Source organism: Peromyscus leucopus, chromosome 3, assembly GCF_004664715.2.
Source record: "Peromyscus leucopus breed LL Stock chromosome 3, UCI_PerLeu_2.1, whole genome shotgun sequence".
NCBI lineage: Eukaryota > Metazoa > Chordata > Mammalia > Rodentia > Cricetidae > Peromyscus > Peromyscus leucopus.
In genome coordinates, this window is record NC_051065.1 from 75735974 (window position 1) to 75758376 (window position 22403).

Sequence of the window (22403 nt, forward strand, 5' to 3'; positions counted from 1 at the left end):
TATTTCTTCTTACACCTCTCAGGTCACACTCCGTCACTGAGGGAAGTCAGGGCTGGAGCTGAAGCAGAAGCCACAAGGGAACACCGCCGTGCTCCTCATGGCTCTCTCAGCCTGCTTTCTTATATATGCCCGGTCCACCTACCCAGGGCATCCTTGCCCACAGTGAGCTTGCCCCTCCCACATCAGTCAATCAATCAAGAAAAGGCCTCACAGACTACAGGGAGTCATGCATTTTCTCAATTAATATTCCATTTTTCCAGAAATGCCAACCAGCACGCCCACTCTCCTCCCTGTGGGGCTGTGGACATCACAGGTGTCAAACAGTTCCTTACTGAATAAATGACTAATTAAAACAAAGAGCACAAGGAGCATAGTTTCAGCCGTTTTCTGAGTCATTTCTGCCTTCGTATGCTTTAAGTTCCTGCTCAGTATTCCAAGAGTATCTGGTAAGTTCCTGCTGACTGACTGATGATGGCCTCACACTTAGCTATCCTGTTAGTATTCTCAAAGATCCTATCACATACTCTTCACTTAATTTTTCCCTTTTTAAACGCATTATCTGGTGTCATTAGCCATGACCAACTTTGCTATGTGCCCAACCTATACAAGCCCCAGACTATGGGCATGTTGTATGAAGTTCTAGAAAGTCCCATGGGCCAGAGATGGGTAGGAATTTATCAGTTTTACCTGGTACTGCCCTTATCTACTAGTCAATGGGAATCTTAGGTGACTTGGGCAAATGTCTTATCAATAAAGCACTCATTTCCCTTGCATGCTAGATCAAGCTGTGGAGAGTAACCTGAAGTGGTTACAGCCTGGAGTTTTCTGAATATTCTTCTGTTTTGCTGACTGTTTCCTCTCTCTTCCTATTTTTTCCTAGTAATTAAGCAATGCTCTGGGTGCTTTTTATGATTATTAAATGTTCATTTCATAACATAGAAAGGTGTTAGAAAGGATAAATGTGCATTTTTATAGTTGTGACAGTGAAGAATTGGAAATGTGGAAACAGAAAGACAGAGACTGGATCTGGCAACACTTTCTGTTGAGACTAAATACTGTGTTGTGTCAGAGACATGGATCAAAAAGTAATACACCAGTCCTTTGTAGCCACTGAGATGCAGATTTTTCTTAGCAAGCATCTCAGTGTTAGTGGCCTCCATCCTGGGGACACCTCAGGAATTTGTAGAGCAAGTATTTCACTGATATCATCCTTAGGAGGAATGTCCCAAAGTGAAACATTCCAGAGAGGGCCAAGTCTAGGCTCCTGCCCTCATGGCTGGAGGCTTCCCACAGCTTGCTGGATCTCTCTGCTTCGCCATTGGCGAGTGGTATTCCAGGCCCCCCTGGGAATCCTCAGGCATTTTTGTTCCCATTCTAGAGCCTGGCCTCGGCCTGTGGCTTGACCTCTGGACTCCTGTCTTGTTCTGTGCAGGTTCCTTTTGATGATGGGTGTGCTCTTCTGCTGTGGAGCTGGTTTCTTCATCCGCCGGCGCATGTATCCACCACCACTCATTGAAGAGCCCACATTCAATGTGTCCTACACCAGGCAGCCGCCGAACCCTGCTCCAGGTCAGCCTACCTCATCCTTGTCTGTCCTCAGAACTTGTGTGTCCTCTTCAGGCATTTATAATGCCGCAGAGTGTGCTAAAAGAGATAAACCAGGCTATTTGGTCTTCAAGTCCTACTGACCAACTTTGTTGTTTGTTTCTGCTGGTAACAATGAAATATATTCTGTGTCCACATCTCATGTTTTTATATTATTGTTGATGTACCCTGTGTGATTGATACATGGTTCATATATACATACGTGCTTTTCTTTAAAAAGCTATTTGATGTATAAATTTTTTATATATGAACAATGATGCTACCATCTTAATTCATCTGGAGTAAATATTATGTTATTAAATGATAATTTGCTTGGTATTTTATGATTGCTAGTGATTTTGTTGATTTTTTGTTTTGCATTTTAAAATATTACTCAGTAAGTATGCATTGTGTACCTATTTGAATATTCATATGTTGTGCAGCAGTAGACATCTTTATAGAAGTTACCACTGGCCTTGTAGAGCATATTTCCTGAAGCACTGTTTCGAGATCAGAGAGAATTAGCTATTTCTTAGTTCTTACAGGACAATTTTTCTGTGACTGTGTAAATCTCCTGCATACTGTGGTAGTTGGTCCTGCCTCTCCTCAAGGCACAGGCTGGTAGGTGGGTTTTACAGTGCCTCTGAGGTCCCCTTCCTTGGAAGGAACTTTCTGAAAATGGAGAGTTGCAAGGCCCCAGAAGCCAGAATAGGCTGACACTGCTCATCCTGGCTCTGGACTCAAGAGTTTATGTTTGATGAAGTTGGGGCCACTGTGTTGATTGTGTTCACGTTGCTCTGCTCCAGTCACGGCTTCTACCTGGAGTCCTGGGGAGAGTTTGTCCATTCAGCCCCCACTGCAGATAGATGAGTGGACTTGGTTCTTTCCTTATGCCACGTTTCTATTATACAGAATGAGGAAGTCCTGCAGAGCTACTTTACATCTTATGGGCTATGATGAGTAAAATTGTAATTAAAAACTTGCTTGGAAACCTGGACTTACGTCTTCTTACCACATATATAAATACTAATAGTAAGTTAGATGACAGAGGTGATAGATATGTCTATAATATACACTGTAGTATGGGTCATGATGATTTCATGGATATTACCTTCAGGTTCATCATGTTGAATGTTGAATTTGTCAATCATGGTTTAAAAAGAAGTAGAGGAGTAGGAGGGTTGAATATAAAGGGATAAAATGCCCGTCTTCTGCTTTCTGACGACATGCTATTCAAGACACTTTGCAGGATTTCCTTTCAAAAAGGACTTTCTTTAATATCTTTAGGATTATTACCAAGAGAGATGTGAATGTGAGTTTTCCATACCAGTTCACTAGGAGCCACACCTTAAACTTAATTCAGGTTTAGAATCCTTTTGTGTTCATATATGGGTTTCATTCTTTACCTCTGATATTCGTGTTGTGTTATAAAGTAAAGTACAAATATTCAGTGAAAACAGAAGACTAAAGCTGTTGTTAGATTTCATCTGGATTGATCACTCTTGGATAATGAAAGGACATGCTGGACACATGTCCTTCGTGTCTAGTGCTGGCCCAGTGTCAGGATTTATGCTCCTCTCATCATCCAAACTAGAAGCAATGTTCTGAACAGATGATAATGTTAGGCCCACACTTTTGTCTGTGCAGTTCACCTTGAATGACTTTGAGGACCGGAGTGTCACTAGAAGAGACTATTACAGTCACTCACATTTCTCTTTTTAAAAGCAATGGACCTGTCAGTGGAAGCTTTAGTCTCACTTACCAGCTACGCCCAGTAAATCAGCAGCTCTTACCAAATTTTACTTCAAACCCGTACTTTGCTCAAGAAACACTTGCTGCTTGTGTTCATAGTTAATAGTCTCACTCTGCTCCCCTCTGCCTTCTGTGTATTTACCCGGAAGTTAAGAACCAAAAGGAACATGTCGGGGAGCTAAAATTACAGCTCCTTGGTTCTCTGAATCCAGTTTTAAGGACAGAGACTTTATCCTCTAGATACCTCAGCTGTCGATTTGGGATTAACTTTCCAACACTTGATTTTGCTGAGGAGAGCAGATCACAACTGTATCAGCTCTAGTCATTCGCACTGAGTACGAATCCTGAGTTCCCCAAACAGCCCATATTCATGGCATGGCTTCTACCCTAGGGTGGAAGCCCAAAGCGCTCACAGAAATGACCTTGTCAGCCCTCCACATCTAAGGCTATATAAATAAAACAAGCCTATATTTAATATCATGCTAAATGGAAAAATTCAAAGCATTGCCACTAAAACCAGGAACAAGTGTGTCCACTCTTTCTACTCCTTTTCAATATAATGCTTAATGTCTTGGCTAGAGCAGTAACAAGAGAAGGAGATTTTTAAAAAGTCTAGGAAGGAAGAAGTCTAAGTATCTTTCTTTTCAGGTGATGTGATTCTAAACATAAAAGAGCCTAAAGAGTCCACTAGAAAAATCCTACGGGTAGATGATAAACACTTTCAGTGAAGTGGCAGGATACAGAATTAACACATAAAAATCATTAACTTCCTATGTACCGATGACAAGCATACTAAGTGACATTAGACAAACAAACAACAACAACAACGACAAAAACCAGAATAAATGTAACCAAGGAGCCGAAACTGAAAACTTTAAGACACTGAAGGGCGAAATAGAGGACAGTATCTGAAGATGGGCAGCCCTCCTGTGTTCATGGTTGGGCAACTTAATATTGTAAAAATGGCCATCCAGCAAAAGCAACCCACAGAGTCAGCACAGTTCTAATAAAAATACTAACTCTATTCTTCACAGGAATAATAACCAACCCAAAAATTTGTATGGAAACATGAAAGACTGCCCATGGTCAACGCCATCCTGAACAATGATAGTACCACTGGAGATATTGTTCTGCCTGATTTCCACACAGACAACAGAGCTATCGTAATCAAACTGGCACAGTAGTAGACTTACAAATCAGTGCATGGGGGAACTTAGATATAAACCCAAACAAACTGTAACCTCCAGATTATTTTTACAAAGAGGACAAAAATGAACACTGGTTAGTACAGCTTCTTCAGCAAATAGTGCTGGAGAAACTGGATGTCCTCATGTAGAGAATTAAACTGGATCCTTTCTCCCTCTCTGCACAAAAATCAACTCCAGATCCACCATGTACCTCAACATAAAACCCCAAACTCAGAAAATTCCTAGAAGGAAAAGTAGGTTACACACTATGAAATGTAGACATAGGTAAGAATTTTCAAAGTATGAAGCCAGCAGCTCAGGAAATGTGGTCAGCAACTGAAAAATGAAACTTCTTGAGGTTAAAATTTTTCTGTATGGCAAAGAAAACTATCAATCTGGGGAATAAGCAGCCTACATAATGGGAGGAAATATTTGCCTTTTATAAATCTGACAGAGGGTTAATATTTAGAATACACAAAGATCTTAAACAAACAAAAAACCTAGACATTAATAAAGTAACCTAATGAAAATATGCTTTGGAAATAGCAGCATTCTCAAAACAAATGGCTAGTAAACAAAAAGTGTTCATAATTGTTAGCTTTTGGAAATGCACACTAAAACTGCTTTGAGATTCTATTTTATTGCAGTTTGAATGGCTATTATCAAAAAAAAGCAAATAATAGAAGATTCTGTTATATAGGTGATAGGGGAAGGAGAACCATCATTCACTGTTTGTGGATGTGTAGACTTGGATAGCCACTATGAAACTCAGTGTAGAGATTCCTTTTTAAAAAGTTAGAGCTACCATATGCGCCAGCTCCATCACATCTGGGCATGCACTCAAAGGAATCTGTATCCTACTTCAGAGACGCTTGCTCATCCATGTATATACTGCTATATTCACAGTAGCCAGGAAATGGAATCAGCCCAGTGATGGAATTTTCTTCAGCTCAAAGGAAAAAAAAAAAAAGAAATAATGAAATTTGTAGAAAATAGATAAAACTGAAAAAAAAAATATACTGATAAAATAACCTCGGCCCAGAGACGATTGTTACATGGCTCTCTGATACGTAGCTCTTTAGTTTTATGTTTTATGTGTTTAGCATGGAGCATCTGTATAAGCCAAGAAACTAAAACAGGGCCATTGGAGGGGGGTTGTCTTAAGAAGAGGGGATTAATTTAGTGCAACCTATGTTTAAATAAGAGTAGAGAGAGGAAACACTGTGGGTGGAGAGTTTCAAGGAAGGATGGGGTGGGGGAGGGGAAAGACCAGGAGATGAAGGGAAAGCAAGTGAGGCCTAACCAAAAGTAAAGGACCCGTGAAACAGCCGTGTGGAAACACACTATTTTTAGTCCAATTAATAATGTAAGCTAAAAAATAAAAATATATCTTCCATGGCTACATAGTGCAGTTTCTTAAAGCCATTAATTTAATCAAACAAAAATCCCAGTGCCCGATGCATGATTCCTCTTCATGAGTTGTGGGTTGAGGAGGCCCCCAACGTCATGCATGGTACTGCTACTCGTCCTGTTTGCACACTAGTTCTTGATGATAACACCTTCCTGCTGAAGATACCACGCACCTAGGTTACAAGAGAAAACTAAGCAAGAACTGAGCTGGAAGCTGACTATCTTTCACAGTGTGGGAAGATGCTATGCAGGCTCTGGGGAGAGACAGGTTTCAATGGTCTTACTTAGTTGTGACCCCTACAGTCACAACCTGTCAGGCAAAATGTACCCAGGGATACAATAATGGCACATTTGTTACAGGGTTAACCACCCACTCTCAGGTGAGATTTGAAGCCTGCTTCACAGAAGAGAATACGTAGACTTTAGAGAGGATCTCATTATTATTGCTTAACTAAATTGACAAGACACGAACCTGTGGTCTCAATATTTAATGTTATACCAATAAACACATGTTACTCTCATCATTGTGAAGAGAAGCTTCTCTTTGCTGTAAACAATAGTGAATACTGAAACACTTGGCAGCCAAGTGTGCTTCGATTAAATTTAAATGGTGGTCGAATGCTCAGCCATAAAAGGGGAGTACATATCACCTCCTCTAAGGCTCAGGGGGTAATGCGAGAGAGGAAGTGCCAAGATGTAACAGTCAGAGGGCGGGGAGAAGATGTGAAATGCTACATTCAGAGCACGGGGTAGCCACTGCCCTCACTCACCACGGCTGCAGTTGCCTGCACTGGGCCTAAATAAAACTGCCTTGTAAACAGCCAGTGTGGATCGGAGAGAGGCTCATAGCGCCCTACCCCCTGCTGAACTCTTGGAAACTGACAGATTCTGGGGGAGGGACAATCATTGCCTTCAGTTGTGTATGAAAGGGTGAATCCACCACTCTCCACCAATGGAAAGGCAAAGAAGAATAATGTCAGCTAATGCCTGTCTACCTGGCTGTAACCTGCTTCTCTGATATACCCACCAGTTTAAAATCGCTTTGACTTGCTTTATTCTGTTCGTATAAAAACCCGTGGAACTGTTTCCACACTGGAACAGAGAAACTGGGTGACCTAGCTCCACATTCCTGGGTCACGGTTACTCAGATTAGGCTCCAGGATAAACTGTCACTTAGGTTCGCCTCCCTGGACCTTTATTTTTCACAGCTTTCATCTGTGTTTGTAATCCCGCTTTGCAGATTTTCCTTTACAATGAACTGTGCGGGTTTTCTTAAGAAACTTTTGTTCTTACCATAGCATCTGTGATGCAGTTGACTGTAGTTCTGAGATGCTTTTCATTTCCTTAGACTCACGGGTACATTTGGGAACAGCTCTTTGAAAGGTTCTCTCTGAAGTCTAGGGACATCTGCCTAATTTACCAGCCTTGTCTCCATGGGTTTCATACATGCCATGCTGTCTTTCTGCTTTTACTTGCTGAGTATGCGTCTCTGCCTCCGTCAAACCTGGATCCATCTTCTTTCGGTTACTCTCTGTGGGTGCTTAAGTGACTGACTTGGTCAGTGCCTTGGCACTAGATCCTCCAGCTGGATCTCCAGAGGTCTGTGGAGAGGTTTGGAGTGTGCACCTCCTCTGAGAACCTCGGGCCCTGGTTAAGCTGTGCCCATTCCTGCCTGGTTGTCTGTCTGGTGGGAGCGTTCGGCTGCTCACCACTAGTAGACATGACCTGCTGCTGCTGTCCCTATAACCCCAACCACAGGTTTCCCAGCATATTCAAGCCTGGTGGTTGTCACGTTTCTCCAGTGAAGGATTTATGTTCTTGATAGATATAACTTCCCCACCTTTTGCCTTTTCTGCTTTTTTAAAAAAATATTCTAAATGGATATCTTGTCAAATATTTTGTAAAAATTTAAGATATATCTAGCTTGTCCATTCCTACAAAATCCATGAATTGGTATTGCAGTGTAAGTTTGAGTAGCCCCACGGTGGGGACATTACAAACACAGCCCAAGCTGTATCTCTGCACAGAGACAGCAGCCTTCCCTGTGCTCACCTGTCACGGGCAATTGGGTCCCCTTCCTCCTCCTCTGGTCCTCAAGAGCAGAAGCCTCAGTGAACACAATAGCCACTTCCTTCTGTCACAGAAGAAGGACACATATCTCAGGAAATTGCCAGCTCTACCCAGCATGGGCCTGCGGGAGTTGCCTACCTGCCTGAGACCTTTGTCGCTCCTGAAAGACAGATACTCTTTGCCTTCATAAATAGTACAGAAGATACAGGGAATTTCCAGTAAACTGTGTTCGAAGTGTGTGGAGGGGACTATGATAAATCTGGGTCGAGAGTTGGGGGAGCAGGTTATTTAGGGGATCTTTTCACAGCCAGGGTACAGTGGTGGCTGTCTGCAGTCCAGCTCCCTCACCTTGACTTGAGCACACCCCTGAAACCATACTTCCAGCACATGCCTCACCAGCTCTATCAAAGCGAGCTGCCTTGTTTTCAACTCTCAGAGTTTGTGATGGCTGTCTGTGCCTCCATAGGCTACTCCCTCATTCTTTCATACCCTGTACTTGATTGCACTCTGGAGACTGATAGATTTCAGCAATATACCTCTCCAGAGGAATTGTGCTCCCTGAGGGCAAGACCATGTATGTTTCTCTTGCTTGTTACCGAATCTACGTGGTTACTGTCTCAAGGAGTATTTGGTTCCTAATAGACAGAAGGATAGTGAATGATGGGGACAGAAGGGACCTGGTAGCACAGGGATGTACCAGATGGTGGCTTTTTCTCTTTTGCACTCACATATGGATATCTGTTTTTCAGGAGCCCAGCAGATGGGGCCGCCATATTACACTGACCCTGGAGGACCCGGGATGAATCCTGTTGGCAATACCATGGCAATGGCTTTCCAAGTCCAACCCAGTTCACCTCACGGAGGCACAACCTACCCACCCCCTCCTTCCTACTGCAACACGCCCCCACCTCCCTATGAACAGGTGGTGAAGGACAAGTAAAGAGGCTGGACAGGCCCTTCTGTGTGTCCTCGCCATCCTCACGGTCCTTGCTAACAGGGTGGTCCAAGGGCAAACTGCTCTTTGATGTCTTCAGAGCAAGCCCAGCTCTCTTTCAAGTTTTTTGTGGAGGACATTTGAATTTCACACTGCGTCTCCTCTGTTGCTTCTGTTTCTGATGTAGTCTGTGCTCTCTGAGAGAGTGTGGCAGCAGTCCCCGAGGGTTGACATTCCTGCCGTGGCCCAGGGAGATCCTCGGGAGAGAGGCTAAGAGGAAAGGAAGGCGTAGCCTGTGTGTGGGAAGATGGAGGGTCAGGCTGAGCTAAGACTCCCATGATGCAGTAGTGGGCAGACAAGTTTGAAGGGCCGCTGTCCACTGTCCTAGCCCATTCTCCTAACAGAAGCTGTGGAAATGTGCTGGGGAGGCCTCTTGATGCTGTTTGGTCTCCACTCACATCCTGAATATAGGCTATCCTCTGCAGAGACAGGAAAGACCCAAGTCTATGCTGCTTCCACTGCAAGATGAGGGTCAGAATCAGGCCCCAGTTGGACATCTGCAGTTAACTAAAGACCATTAAAGAGAGGAAGTCTTTTAAGTTAGGGGAAATTACTCCCTGCTCCAAATGGAGACATTGCATTTTCCGAATAACACTCTGGCTTCAGAAGGAAAAAGTTTCCTTTTTCTTTTAGTGCATTTATTGAAGTGACAGCCCTGTCCTTTGAGATCAGATGGAGAGTGTGAACCCTTGGGGTCACTGCTCCGAGGGCTTCAACACCCTTCCCTTAGGTAGCTCTGGTGATGGGTTTCATGAGCCGTTCAGGACAGGGGACACATTAGACTGGGTAGTTACACTGACCCTTGGAGCAGGAGAGAAGAGCTAAAGTAGCCCGACAACGCAAGACCAGCATTGCAGAGTAAGAGCTAGGCTTGTAATTGATCCAAGCAGAGATGTGCTGGGCTCAGAAGAGGGGGAGTTTATGGATAGAACAATGGAGACCTACTTAGTTGCACAGACCATATAATCAAAGTTAGAGAAAGAAGGTGTAGTTAGAGATGCTGTTTCCCAGGTGAGAATCAGAGCTCACCCATAGATTTTCAAGTAGTGGAGGGCGTTCTCAACAGTGAGGAGTGCTGTTCCCTTGCGTAGTTAGTCACGTTGATGTGTATTTAAACCCAGATTGAGACCTTGTGTCCTAAGAGCAAGGCAGTGTAGCTGAGACGTCTAGGTTACTTTATGTGTAGTGTTGTGGGGAGTGGACCGGGAGTAAGGGGACTGACATTTTAAATGAACTAATCAGAGCCTTTTGCTAAATTGTTACTTGTTGGATTGGGCATCTAAACATCTCCCTAGAGTGGACATGGAGTGTTCTTTAACCACCTACCAGACCAGGAGGCATGGTGTCATGCTCTGTTGGGGTATTTGTGTAGGACAGGGGTCCAGGAATCAGGACAGTAGCGGCATGTGCTTAGTTTAAGACAGAGAGCATGGGGACTTGGTAGACAGTTTCGTAGGAAATCCCAGGGAAGGAATGAACACCCCTTAAGGCAGTTCATGGACACAGTGCTGCTGCCCAAATCACTGAGCACCCTTGTGTCTCTGGCATCCTGTCCTGGATCCAGTACCACTCCAGGTTTGGGTCCTTGTTTTAATTAAGACGACAAAGCACAATGTCTGCTGTTTACAATCAAGACAACTACATGGTCCAAACATTTCCACTCCCTTCTATCACTTGTGGTTTTAACTTCAGTTTCCTCCGTTCCTTTTTAAAATAAGCACAGTCAGAGCTGTTCCTGGGATCACACCAGAGACAGCTGTCAAGGCATTGGTGTCCTCGGCTGCATTTTATCTTTTTGATAGCAAATCCTTTTGAGAAACTGAATGGCTGATAGGGCTCAGCAATTTTATACTCCAGTGTCTGTGTAAAATAAATTTTATCTGCCAGTAAGCCTGCATTGGAATTCCTTCAGCCGTAAACACTGGCAGTGCCTATGGAAATTGCACTTCTGGGAACATTTCCCAGCATTCTTGTTTTCTTGTCTTCAGTGAGTAATGCTCACCCCTTCCAACAGCTCCACTTAAGTGTGCTGAGGTCCTACAGAGCGGTGCTTGGGGACAGACCCGGAGCAGACTTGTGCATGCTCTTTCTTGGCGACACTTGGCTCATGTTTCTTTTTTTGTTCTCTTTTGATAGAGTCCTGTTTCCTATGTATAAAAAATAAAAGTGAATTTGGTCATATGCTGTGATTATTTGCTGGGGTGTGGGAAAGGGATGGAGATGAAATTTCTAATGAGAAGTTATGCACGGTAAGTAGTTCATGAATTCACATGGAAAGCAGGGTAGGGTAGATGATGCTCCCTACCTACATAGCCGGAAGTTAAATGTTATCCAGGAATTTATGTTTCTTTGGGTCCAATGCGTTTTAAAAAAAAAAAAAAAAACGCAAAAAGTTGTCCTAGGCAAGCAAGAAGCAGAATTATTTGCCTCCCAGGGGATGCTGGTGTTGGGGGAGGAATGGGGCCCTGTTCTCCTGCAGTAAGCTGGCCCTCTCTTTACAGCACCACCCTGGAACTGGGTGTGGTGCTCTGCAGGTGTTCTCTCCGATGCCCAGAGACCTGAGGCCAGAGGACTGCGTGAGTGCAGGCGTTCAGGACAGGCAGGACGACAGAGCAACATTCTCGTCTCAAGACCGCCAACGTCCTGGTCTGTGTAGTCAGGAACTGTGCTTCTTGGACATGACTGATGATTCACCTGCCACAGTTAAGCTGCACTTTGGATGAATTACTAAGCGACATAAAGGTTTTAGTTTTATATTCTGACCTCTTCAGATACTTGTCTTAGGAGCCTGACCCCTTCCTTTCTCTGTTTGTGGACCCACATTTGGGGGATTTGTTTCAGGGCTGTTGCCAGACTGTGTTCTTTTCATTGAACATTCTGAGAAGCATCTTAATTCTGCAGTAACTTCTTCTTTACAAATCTGCAAATTATATAATCCTCTTGAGGAAACAGGGAGGGCAGGGTTGGAGATATCGCAGCCCTTCAGCTCAAGACCTTACCTAAAGATAGGTGATTCCATAGGAAAAATGAAGAACAACTCTGGTCTTCCCATCTCTTTATTCCACACCCTGTAGCCGGGCCTTTTATTAAAGTGCTTTCTTTGGTGCTTATTACAAAATACCTCACTTGGCAGGTACATCCGCTGGATACACAGCAGGACATGGGACTTTCAAAGGTCTATTTATATTGTTTACATACAGTCATCAAGAAGGTTCAATTCACAATAACCCATTTCATGTTAAAAACTAACTCAAGTTAAAGGCGCAGCCTCAAAGCAGTGTACGGATATGAAACGGACTTCAACATTGTATGAATGACGCTGCACGGGGGATTGTGTGGCTGTACACAGTCGCCAACTCGGTTCCTCAGGAGGCTGAAGCTCTGAGGATCCCTGGAGCCCAGGAGGACAGGATTTGTTTGAGCAATACACTAGGACTCTGTTGCAGAAAAATAAATATATCTCTGTGAAAATCCACAAAACAAAATGCCAGTTTCTAAACACATCGGCCAGATAGACTGAGCTTAGAAACAACTCACCCTGGTTCCAGGATTCCTAGAATGCTGGACCACAGCAAAATGTCATTGAGATATTTTGTGATGAATAATTTAAAACACACAAAGAAACGAGAAAAAATTAGTGAGAACACCCATAAACCCACCACTTGGTTTCGATCACTCTTGGGTATTTTAAAGTAATTTCTTCATAGCTGGTGTGTGCTCTCTGACCGTTTCTGTGACACGGTTGAAAGCACGGACAGTCACTTGACAGAATAAGAAAATGGTCTATGTGTGAGTTTTAATGTGTTTATGCCTCCTGCCCTGTGCCCCCCCCCCTTTTTTGTGCTTTGTGATAAAATGCCTGAGAGAATCAACTAATAAGCAGAAAATGTTTTGTTTGGACTCACAGTCCGAGTGATTTCAATCCATGGTCACTTGGGCCTGTTGCCCCACAACACATCAGAGGGGCATGGAGTGGAAGAGGCCTTGTTTACCTCAAGAATGATAAAGAGGACTGGTCACAAATATCCCTGTCATGGGCATGCTCTCAGTTACCTGAGTTCTTCCCACTAAAGTCAACCCCCCAAAGGTTTCACTACCTTCCAGTAGCACTGTGACCTGTTACCAAGCTTTTAACACATGGCCTGGTGGGGACATTCGTAATTCCAAGTACAGTACTACCTGATTGCATACTTCTTCACAGGCCTGTAATCTCGGGTCCCTGGGGCCTCAGCCCTTAAGAGTACCAACTTGCCTCTGTCTTCTTGCTGCTGCCCCTGTGCATTTGTGGCCCCTCCCATCTGTGGACATGGCTGTTCAGACCTGGTAGCCGTGCTTCACTGGGTAGTTTGTGGTGGGGCCACCCTCCAACCCATAGACCAGGTCTGGCCACTTATACAGACAACTTACTGTGGTGGTATTGTGTTCCCCAAAATATTGTGCACCCTAATAAACTTATCTGGGGTCAGAGACAGAACAGCCACTAGATACAAAGGCTAGGAAATGGTGGCACTCACACCTTTAATCCTAGCATTCCAGAGATAGAAATCCCTCTGAATCTCTGTGAGTTCAAGGCCACATTGGAAACGGCCAGGCATGGTGACACACGCCAAGCTGTGGCTTGCTCTGTCTCTCTGATCTTCCAGCATTCACCCCAATACTTGGCTCCAGGTTTGATTTTATTAATAAGAACTTTTAAGATTTCTGCTACAACTTACTCTTAAGGCCACTCTGAAGATTTGTCTGCAGTACCATCCAGATCCATCATTGGATGTGAAATTTCTAGAACATCTGGGAAGGGTCTACCCCTGTCCTTCCCTGGGGACAGGAATTTACTCCTTGGCACTCTGCGTGTGTGCCTGCCTCCTTACTCTGTAGCTTTACTCTCAGCTGCCTGAAGAGTTCTAGGCCCCAGTGGCCCTTAGGACCTTTTATTTAAATGTTTTAGTTTGCAGTGAGTAGCTATCCATTTTTTTAAAAATGTATTAAATTTTAAATTTTGAGTGTGAGTGTGTGTGTGTGTGTGTCTGTCTGTCTGTGTGTCTGTCTCCCATGTAACACCATACATGTGGAGGTCAGCTGACCACTTTGTGGAGTCAGTTCTTCCACATTTCCAAGGGATGGAACTTGGCTTGTCAGGCTTCTGTGCCAGGTGTCTTACCCACTGAGCCATCTTGCAGGCCCTTTAATTTGTGTGGTAGTTTGGATAAGAATGCCACCATAGCCTTATAGATTTGAATGCTTGGTCATTAGAGAGTGGTGTTACTTGAGAGGGATTAGGGGTGTGGCCTTGTTGGAGGAAGTGTGTCATTTGGGGGGAGGGGAGTTTGAGGTTTCAGGAGCTCAAGCCAGGACCAGAGGCTCTCTCTCTTCCTGCTGCCTGCTGAAATGGATGTAGCACTCTCAGCTCCTTCTCCAGCACCAGGTCTGCCTGCATGCCGCCATGTTTCCCCGCTCTGACGATAATGGGACTAAACTTCTGAAACTGTAAACCAGCCTCCATTAAATGTTTTTCTTTATAAGAGCTGCTGTGGTCATGGTGTCTCTTCATAGCAATAGAACAGCGACTAAACGATTTGTTTTGATGACTGCCTAGTTTTATTTGGTTAGGATCATTACAAGGATAGGTTTGGCAAATTCTGATCTCACTCAAATCCCTCTAGGTAGACAGGAAACAAGACAGAAGAGGCTTGCCTGCTTGCATGCAGCTTCCTCAGGCAGGGAAGATACCCCCTCTGGCTAACTTCTCCTAGGGAAAAGGTCATGACTTAAGATGGAAAATCTAGAGCTCATTTTCATCTGTTCTTTCCAAATTCCAATGAGCTTCAAAATATCCATAGTGTCTGTCAAAACAAAAAACAAATAAACTAAAACTAAAGCAAACAAGACTAGAACAAAAACATGGAGTAGTCTCTGAAATAAAAGAAAGCTGGTGAGATTTACTGATGAGAGAACAGGGAGAGAACAGGTGGGGCAGGAAGGGCGCACAGGGGTGAAGGAAGGAAGAACTTGAGAGTGCTTTTAGTGGGCTCCACCTGGAGATGCTCCAGGCACACCAGTGGCCAGAAGCTCACTCCTTACCTAGTGCACACAGAGTGGTGAGACTCTTGCATGGTTCTGGGAGGTGGGCTACTCGAATTGTTATCCAGTCTTAAGAAGTGACTTTCTGTCACTCCGTGTTTCTATTAAAAATCTTGATGGCCCAGGGCGCTTATGAAGTTCCCACAATCTCTAGATCTCTGCTATACTTAGAATCTGAAATACACAGCTCCCAAGGCCCAAGTGTTAAAGATTGGGTCCACACCTGGCTTGTGTTATGAGGGGGGACCTGGTAGGAGATCTTCTGATTGTTAAGGGAACATCTTAAAAGTGGGTATTGGGACCTCAGCTCCTAAAGCTGAAATATATATATATTCCTCCTTGGCCATGAGATGAACAGCTCTGCACCATGTGCCTCTGCATGATTTAGTGCCTCATCATAGGTCCAGAGCAGCAAGACCAACGCATCAACATGAGGTGAAACCTGGAAAACTGAGCCAAGATAAACCTGTTTCCTTAGTTTGGTTTTCTTTGCTATTTGTTACAGTAATGCAAAGCTGACTAGACTAATTGTCATCCAAATGGATGGGGAGATGCTGTGCAAAGTAAACCTGATGGACTGCAGAGAGTGGCCCCAGTCCCTTATCACCATCCTGCAGCTGATTTTCCTGGCACCAGAGAAGACACAGCTGTGCCACCCGTCTCCTTCCACACCTCATCCACGTGACTGGCTCTGAGTTCAGAGGCTTGCCTGCTCCTTTTTGACCCTCAAGTGTTGTCCTGTTCTACACCAACCCTCCTATCTAAATGCAGAAGCACTTCTCAGCAAAACCGATCCTTAGTATTTTGAATTCTTATCTTAGTCCTTTCAGCCTATAAAGCACAGAAATTTTCTCTCAAGGTTCTAGAAGCTTAAAAAAAAACAGCTAAAATTAATGCGCCAGTGGAGATCCAGCTCATTGTGCCAGCTCTAGAGGCCAGAGAGTGGGGAGAACCACAGCGTTACAGTGAAAACACGTGTCAGGGGTAAACACAGTGGAGTCAGGAGCACCGAGAAAGGTACACAGGAGGCCGTAAAGCTCTCCGAGTGTTGGCCACCACGTAGACAGAGGGGCCAAAGGGGTCAGGGGTTCCGGTAAGGATGGTGAGAGCAGCTGAGGGTTGCCCCTGGAGGGTGAGTAAAAAGGTTCAAAGAGATGCTCCTAAATGTGTGTGTGTGTGTGTGTGTGTGTGTGTGTGTGTGTGTGTGTGTGAGAGAGAGAGAGAGAGAGAGAGAGAGAGAGAGAGAGAGAGAGAGAGAGAGAGAAGAGAGAGAGAGAGAGAGAGACAGACAGACAGACAGACAGACAGACACAGACAGAGACAAAGAGAGAACACCCTGCTTGCTGTTGAGGTGCGAGCCCAGCAGGACTACTTGGTCACTGAATCCCTGGTACCTCCATCTCCTCCCACAGAAGTGGGATGAGGAGATACACGGGCACGGGGAGGGTTGAAGAGGTCTGAAATCCAGCGTGACCACAATGTGGTGGAGGTGGTGGAGAAGACTATGGGATGTGCTATGATCAGGAGATGAAGCTGGGCAGTAGTCAGAGGGGCTAGGGGACAAAGGCTGCCTCATACACAATCTACCATGGCCCTGAGCAGTACACGGAGCTCTCTGAGTGTCTGCCGCCACGGTGTGGACAGAGGCCAAAGGGGCGCAAGTAACAGTCGTGAGAGGGGGGCCCTGGAGAGTGAGTCTGAAGGTCCAACAGTCCTAGACAAAACCTGCTTTATTTTTTCATTCAGAGAATAATACACACTCATTACATACAACATGGAGTAGAGGCATGAATGGCTCTGAGGCCGGGTTTGTGTAGTATTGGGGGTGTTTCTGCTGCCTTCCTCCTCTCTAAAGGGACTTAGGGTAAAAACAGAGCTCTCTATAGCCCATTGTCCTCCAATACTTTTCACAGCATTCTCACAGTCTTCTCTGATGCCTGAACTACAATCCCAGCACGCAGCCACTCTGCAGCCCGGCCACATTTGATGGGACCTTTAAACACGCTTTTCTACTCGAAACTAATACAATTTTTTATACATTCAAAATTATGAATGGGATTTTTGGATAACATATGGCCAATGCTCGCTAATCCTTAATACTTGCACTCTGTGGGCCTCCTGTCCCAGCTCCAGGAAGAATGCCAGGGCCACAGTGGCTAAAGATTTAGGAAACCAGTGAACCAGGTTGACCCTTCCAGAGTCTACTTGTGGGACCTAAAGGTTCTCCCACCTTCCCTTTGGTCTAGAAGCAAAGGGTCAGGCTGAGCATACCCAGGCCATGGGAGCCTGTGTCTATGAAGCAGAGATCTCTTGCCAACTCACAGATTTGAGTAAAATATTAATCTTCACCATGCTGTCTCAGTTTCTTGGCATTACTGTGGGAGAGCCAACCAAATAAAATAACATGAACATGCTATTGCCCTATCTCATGAATAAATTGAGGCCCCTGTGGATCTCTTCCTCCTTGTGGCCCACCATTATTTCAAATTTTGTGATTATAATTCCTTCAGTTTACCTATGAGTTTACTAAGCTCTGCTCTGTCCTGTTTTCCATTTTGAACTTTATAATCAATATTTTTTTCTGATTTGTTTGGCTCACATTACTTTTTCTTTATTGTGACTACTATTGTGTGGTATAATTCTCATTCTCTTTATGAACATCTATATTTTGTAATAAAATATGAGAAACAAGTTGCAAGATCAAAGTTTGAGTACTCATTTGGGGGCTTTTGCTATCATGTTAAGCGTTCGTGTACTAATTTTTCCCATCAGGCTTTGCCAGCTTTGCTTGTGTGTTATGCACAATTATACATGGAAACCATTGTAGCCATAATAATGTAGCATTGTGAGGAATAATTTTGAATGAATTATAGGATCACCATAAATATGAGACATATTGATTTAGCCAGGTATGATTGCCAATGTGAGAGGTAAAAGAAGCCCTATGTGTGTTCCTTTGTGCCATGGGTCTCTCAGTACTTGTGGGCACCACCTTCTTGAAAAGGTTTGGCAAATCAAGATTGGCAAGATGACAATGTCATAAGAAGCATCATGTTTTGTATCTAAGATGTTCTCTAGAGGCCATACGGTAAAAGCATAAGAGCAAAATGGACTTCTGGGAAGTGATTAGATCCTGTGGGCTCCAACATTATCAGTGGGTTTTCTTTCTATTGATGGGTTTATAATTAATGACTACTGGATGGTGGTTAAAAACCATAGAATGTAGCACCTAGTGGGAGATGTTGTCCTTGTCCCCCCCACCGCACCCCCGCTTCCTGGCTGCCATCTTTGCTCTGTCACACATCAGTGCTCTGTCACATCTTTGCTCCTAATGCCATGATGCTCTTCTTCACCGTAGGCCTATAGCAATGGAGTCAGCCAATCATGCACTGAAACTTCATGAAGCTATGAGCCAAATAAACTGTTTCTCTGAAATTGTTTCTTTTGAGGACTTTGCCACAGTGATGGAAAACTGACTAACATATAAGGGTTAGAGAATATGTGAAATATATACATATATGAAACATAGCATTAAGTACATACATGTGAGTGCATTTCAGGTGGAAGCATCAGTGTCCAGGGTCAGCCCCACAGCACTCACTCCTTGATTTTGAGGCCATGCAGATGCCACCAGTCAAGAGTTTGAGCCAACCTCAGACCCAAGTGATATCATAGTACTCACCATATTTCAAGCCTTACTCTTTGTGGTAGTTTGAATGAGAATGGCCCCTTATAGACTCATATTTGAATGTTTGGTACTCAGTTGGTAGAACTGTTTGGAAAGGATTAGGCCTTGTTGGAGGAGGTGATGGGCTTTGAAGTTTCAAAAGTCCACACCATTTCCAGTCAGCTCTCTCTTGCTTGTGTCTGTGGATCAGGGTATAACATCTTGGCTAGTGCTAGAGTGTAGCACAAATCTTAAAAGTTCTTATTAATAAAAACAAACCCAGAGCCAGGTATTGGGGTGAACACTGAATGATCAGTGAAACAGAACAAGCCACAGCCACCTCACCTTGCCAATTCCTCAGCTGATCCTGTTTCCTCAGACTGGAAGCCTCTGAATCCTCATCCAGAATGAATCTCATCCGAACTGTTGCTCAAAAGCCTAAAAGCTTAACCAGCTCTAGTTCCTGGTTTTCACCCCTTATATACCTTTCTGCCATCACTTCCTGGGATTAAAGGCATGAGTTACCATGCCTGGCTATTTCTAGTGGGCCTTTGAACTCACAGAGATCCAGATGGATCTCTGCCTCCAGAAGGCTAGGATTAAAGGTGTGTGTGCCACCATTTTCTAGCCTCTATGTCTGTCTAGTGGCTGTTCTGTTCTCTGACCCCAGATAAATTTATTAGGGTGCACGATATATTGGGGAACACAATATCACCACACTAGAGTACTATGCTTACCTGCATGCCTGCCTGCTGTCCTGCTCCCTGCCATAATGGTCATGGATTCTAACCCCTGGGAACCATGCACACCAAATTACATGTTTTATTTTATCCTTGACCATGGTGGTTTTTCAGAGCAATAGAAAAGTAACTAAGAAACTTAAAATTCATTTAAAGCAGACCCGCACCCTGCTCTATACTACCCTTCTTAAATGCTTCCTTATCTGAATCATACAGCAACTCGATGGTCACCTGGTATATCCAACCCCTCACTCCTAACCCCAGTCTTACCTTTTACATAATCAGGAAAAGCCATATATATTAATTTCCCCAGTCCTTATGGTGGGAGAAGGCAATGTGACAAATTCTGGCTAGGAAACATTCCGGAAACATTTCTCTAGGGGTTTCTGGGAAAGATTTGTCTTTCTCATGAGTAGGACTGAAATCGCTGGTATTGCCACATACCTAGTCACATCATTTTGATCATTATAACTACAAAAGCTAGACTGTGACCAAGAGGTAAAGACCAAGATAACCACCGAATTACCCACTTCCACACTGTTGAACTGAGACAGAAATGAAGAAATATGAAGATTCCATAAATCATCACCACAAAACTGTCTTTTATTAACAAAACCAAAGAACCCCAAACACTTCGTGGACATTAACTTTTTCCCTCCAGATTTTAAAATGGTATTCTGTGTGTACATTATTTTTAAAATTTCAACACATTTAGAAGAATACAGTTGTTGACATGAAATAGGCCTGGAAACAAAAGCGAGATGTTCTTAAATTTGATTTCAAACCTTTATAACTCTCAGATGGTCTCACGTGACCCCTCAGTCCTGGCCCACACACCATTTCTCCTTTGCCTCATGGGATGGGGGCTGCAGATTTTGTAGTACAGCAGCTCATGCAGTGGCTCTGAGGAAGGAAGTCCATGCAGACCTGCTGAGATGCACGTCTGTTGACACACAGTGGTGAGCAGGAAGGTGGCCATCCACCGGTCTGAAAGGAAATCTGTCAGCAAAACCTTCCCCATTCATCCTATGGGAATTTTGTTTGTCCCTCAGCATGTTGGTCAGAAAGAGACTAGCATTTGTCAAACAGGTATGAGTGAACATAAGGGAGGCAGTCACCACTGCTACTGCTGCCGAGGACCCTTGGCCAAAGCCAGAGCCCTACAAGCTGCCACCTGGAGTCAGAAAAGGGCTTCCTGCACAGCCCCAGGAGCTTCCTTCAAGAAATAACAATCAGGATCTCAAAGATTAACTGTGCCGTGTGTTATTTTTGATAAAATGGGCAAGAGGATGAAAAATGTACGGTTCAGATGAGACCAGACAACACACGAGATCTACAGAATGTTCTGCAGAATGGCTTCCCTTTAGCCTGTTTGGGATGGTTTGCCCTGCCTTCAGGTAATGAGGTGTTGGACAGCCCTGAGAAGCCCACTATCAGGCTCAGGAGTGAGTTTAAGGATAATCTTGGGGATTTATACACATAGAAGTAATCAACCCAAGGTGAAAGAGAATAGTCATGACTCAGAATCAAGAGTACCTGTAATGAAGAGACTTATGAGGCATCACTTAGAAACTGAAGGCCAGATATTTAGGGTACCCCACAAGCAAGGTTCAACACTCAAAATGGTCTATGCACGAAGAAGCCTTCTCCTTCAGACGCCCTCCATTCTTCCTGCTTTATAAGAGTAGAAACTAGGGCTAACGTCAAAGAAGTGCTGAGGGCCAGACGATTACACCATTCTGCTTTGTCTCTTATGACAGTATCTCCACAACAAAACACGCTTAGGAAACCTAGCCCACTCGTATCACGAACAACCATCAAACTCGGAAAATTATGTGACAGCATTACTAACCATATGTGATTCCAGCTTAATGTCCTTAAAAATAATTTTAAAAATCACCTAGTTAATAATTGTCTTGGTTAGAATATTTTGTTCCTTATGTGTATAAATTCAGCCTAGAATTTATTTTATCACCTCAATTTGTATGAAAAATAAGGAATGTATTATTTTTAAATTCAGACTTTACCAAAATGTGAAATAAATTTTTGAAGGGATATGGATGGATCCGGCTGGCATTGTATCTACTCTATTTTATACAGTAATAAGCTATACTGCTAACAGGTGGAGCCTGTTTCAATGTATCTGGGTGGATGTCTGAGAATTGCTAATATTTAGTCACTAGCTGTGCTGACCACAAGACACAAAGAGGGGAGCGGTGTCAACTGTGGCCTCCCGAGCTCTGCAATGCATACTGACTTGCCCACTTTCCTTCTGGTCTAGGAAGCTATCTTTAACTCATGCTCTTCTGAAGACTGCCCACAGAAAATGCTAACGCAGTATTCTCACAGGGTATCTAGATTTGCTAGCTGATGTTTAAGAGACATCACACAACTGTTTCTTTGTTGATAGAGATGACACCCTACTTTAGATACTATATACAAAAATGTGTGGCTGTCACCTTAAACACTCACACATGCTCAGCTAAGAGTTCATGTGACAAGTGTGGCTCTTCTATTTAGTCAATTTACATCTACAGACAAGCACCAAGAAACATGCACACTACAGGGAGCCTAGATATGAGGAATTCATATTTCACCATTAAGGGAAACGCTGTCACAAAATGCTGATGATGTGGTTTCTATCACTCATGCTCTAATTTGGGGGTCTTTGCAACAAATGGGGCTTGTGGAGGTTTTTGCCCTTTTTTTCCCTTCCTTTATTAGGATTTACAGTAGGTTCTGTGTCAGGCACTAATCAGTCAGGTGGCTTTTGGTCCAACGGGTATGTAAGTTGTCTTTTTGCACCTTTTTAATCCTTCTGCAAAAAGCCAAGTTCAAATGCTGGAAACCGTGACGTCTCTGGTACCAAGATATCAGAGAGAAAGTGAACAGCACCAGCCATACCTGCAAAGCAAAATGTG

At 43.8% G+C, this 22403-nt stretch overlaps 2 protein-coding genes across 3 annotated transcripts in view; one reads left to right on the forward strand and one right to left on the reverse strand.

Annotated features, from left to right (window-relative positions):
• Positions 1-11176, forward strand: part of Vopp1 (VOPP1 WW domain binding protein) — a 78809-nt gene extending 67633 nt beyond the window's left edge. For both annotated transcript variants that reach the window (XM_037203779.1, XM_028895268.2), the window contains 2 exons: positions 1433-1569; positions 8753-11176. In XM_037203779.1, the coding sequence (XP_037059674.1) occupies positions 1433-1569; positions 8753-8943 (328 nt within the window). In that variant the 3' untranslated portion in view covers positions 8944-11176. The remainder of the gene's footprint in view (positions 1-1432; positions 1570-8752) is intronic.
• Positions 11177-20055: 8879 nt separating this feature from the next.
• The window catches only part of Lancl2 (LanC like 2), a 61303-nt gene continuing 58955 nt past the window's right edge, over positions 20056-22403 (reverse strand). Inside the window, exon 9 of the mRNA XM_028895234.2 lies at positions 20056-22386. Within this exon, the coding sequence (XP_028751067.1) occupies positions 22292-22386 (95 nt within the window). The 3' untranslated portion in view covers positions 20056-22291. The remainder of the gene's footprint in view (positions 22387-22403) is intronic.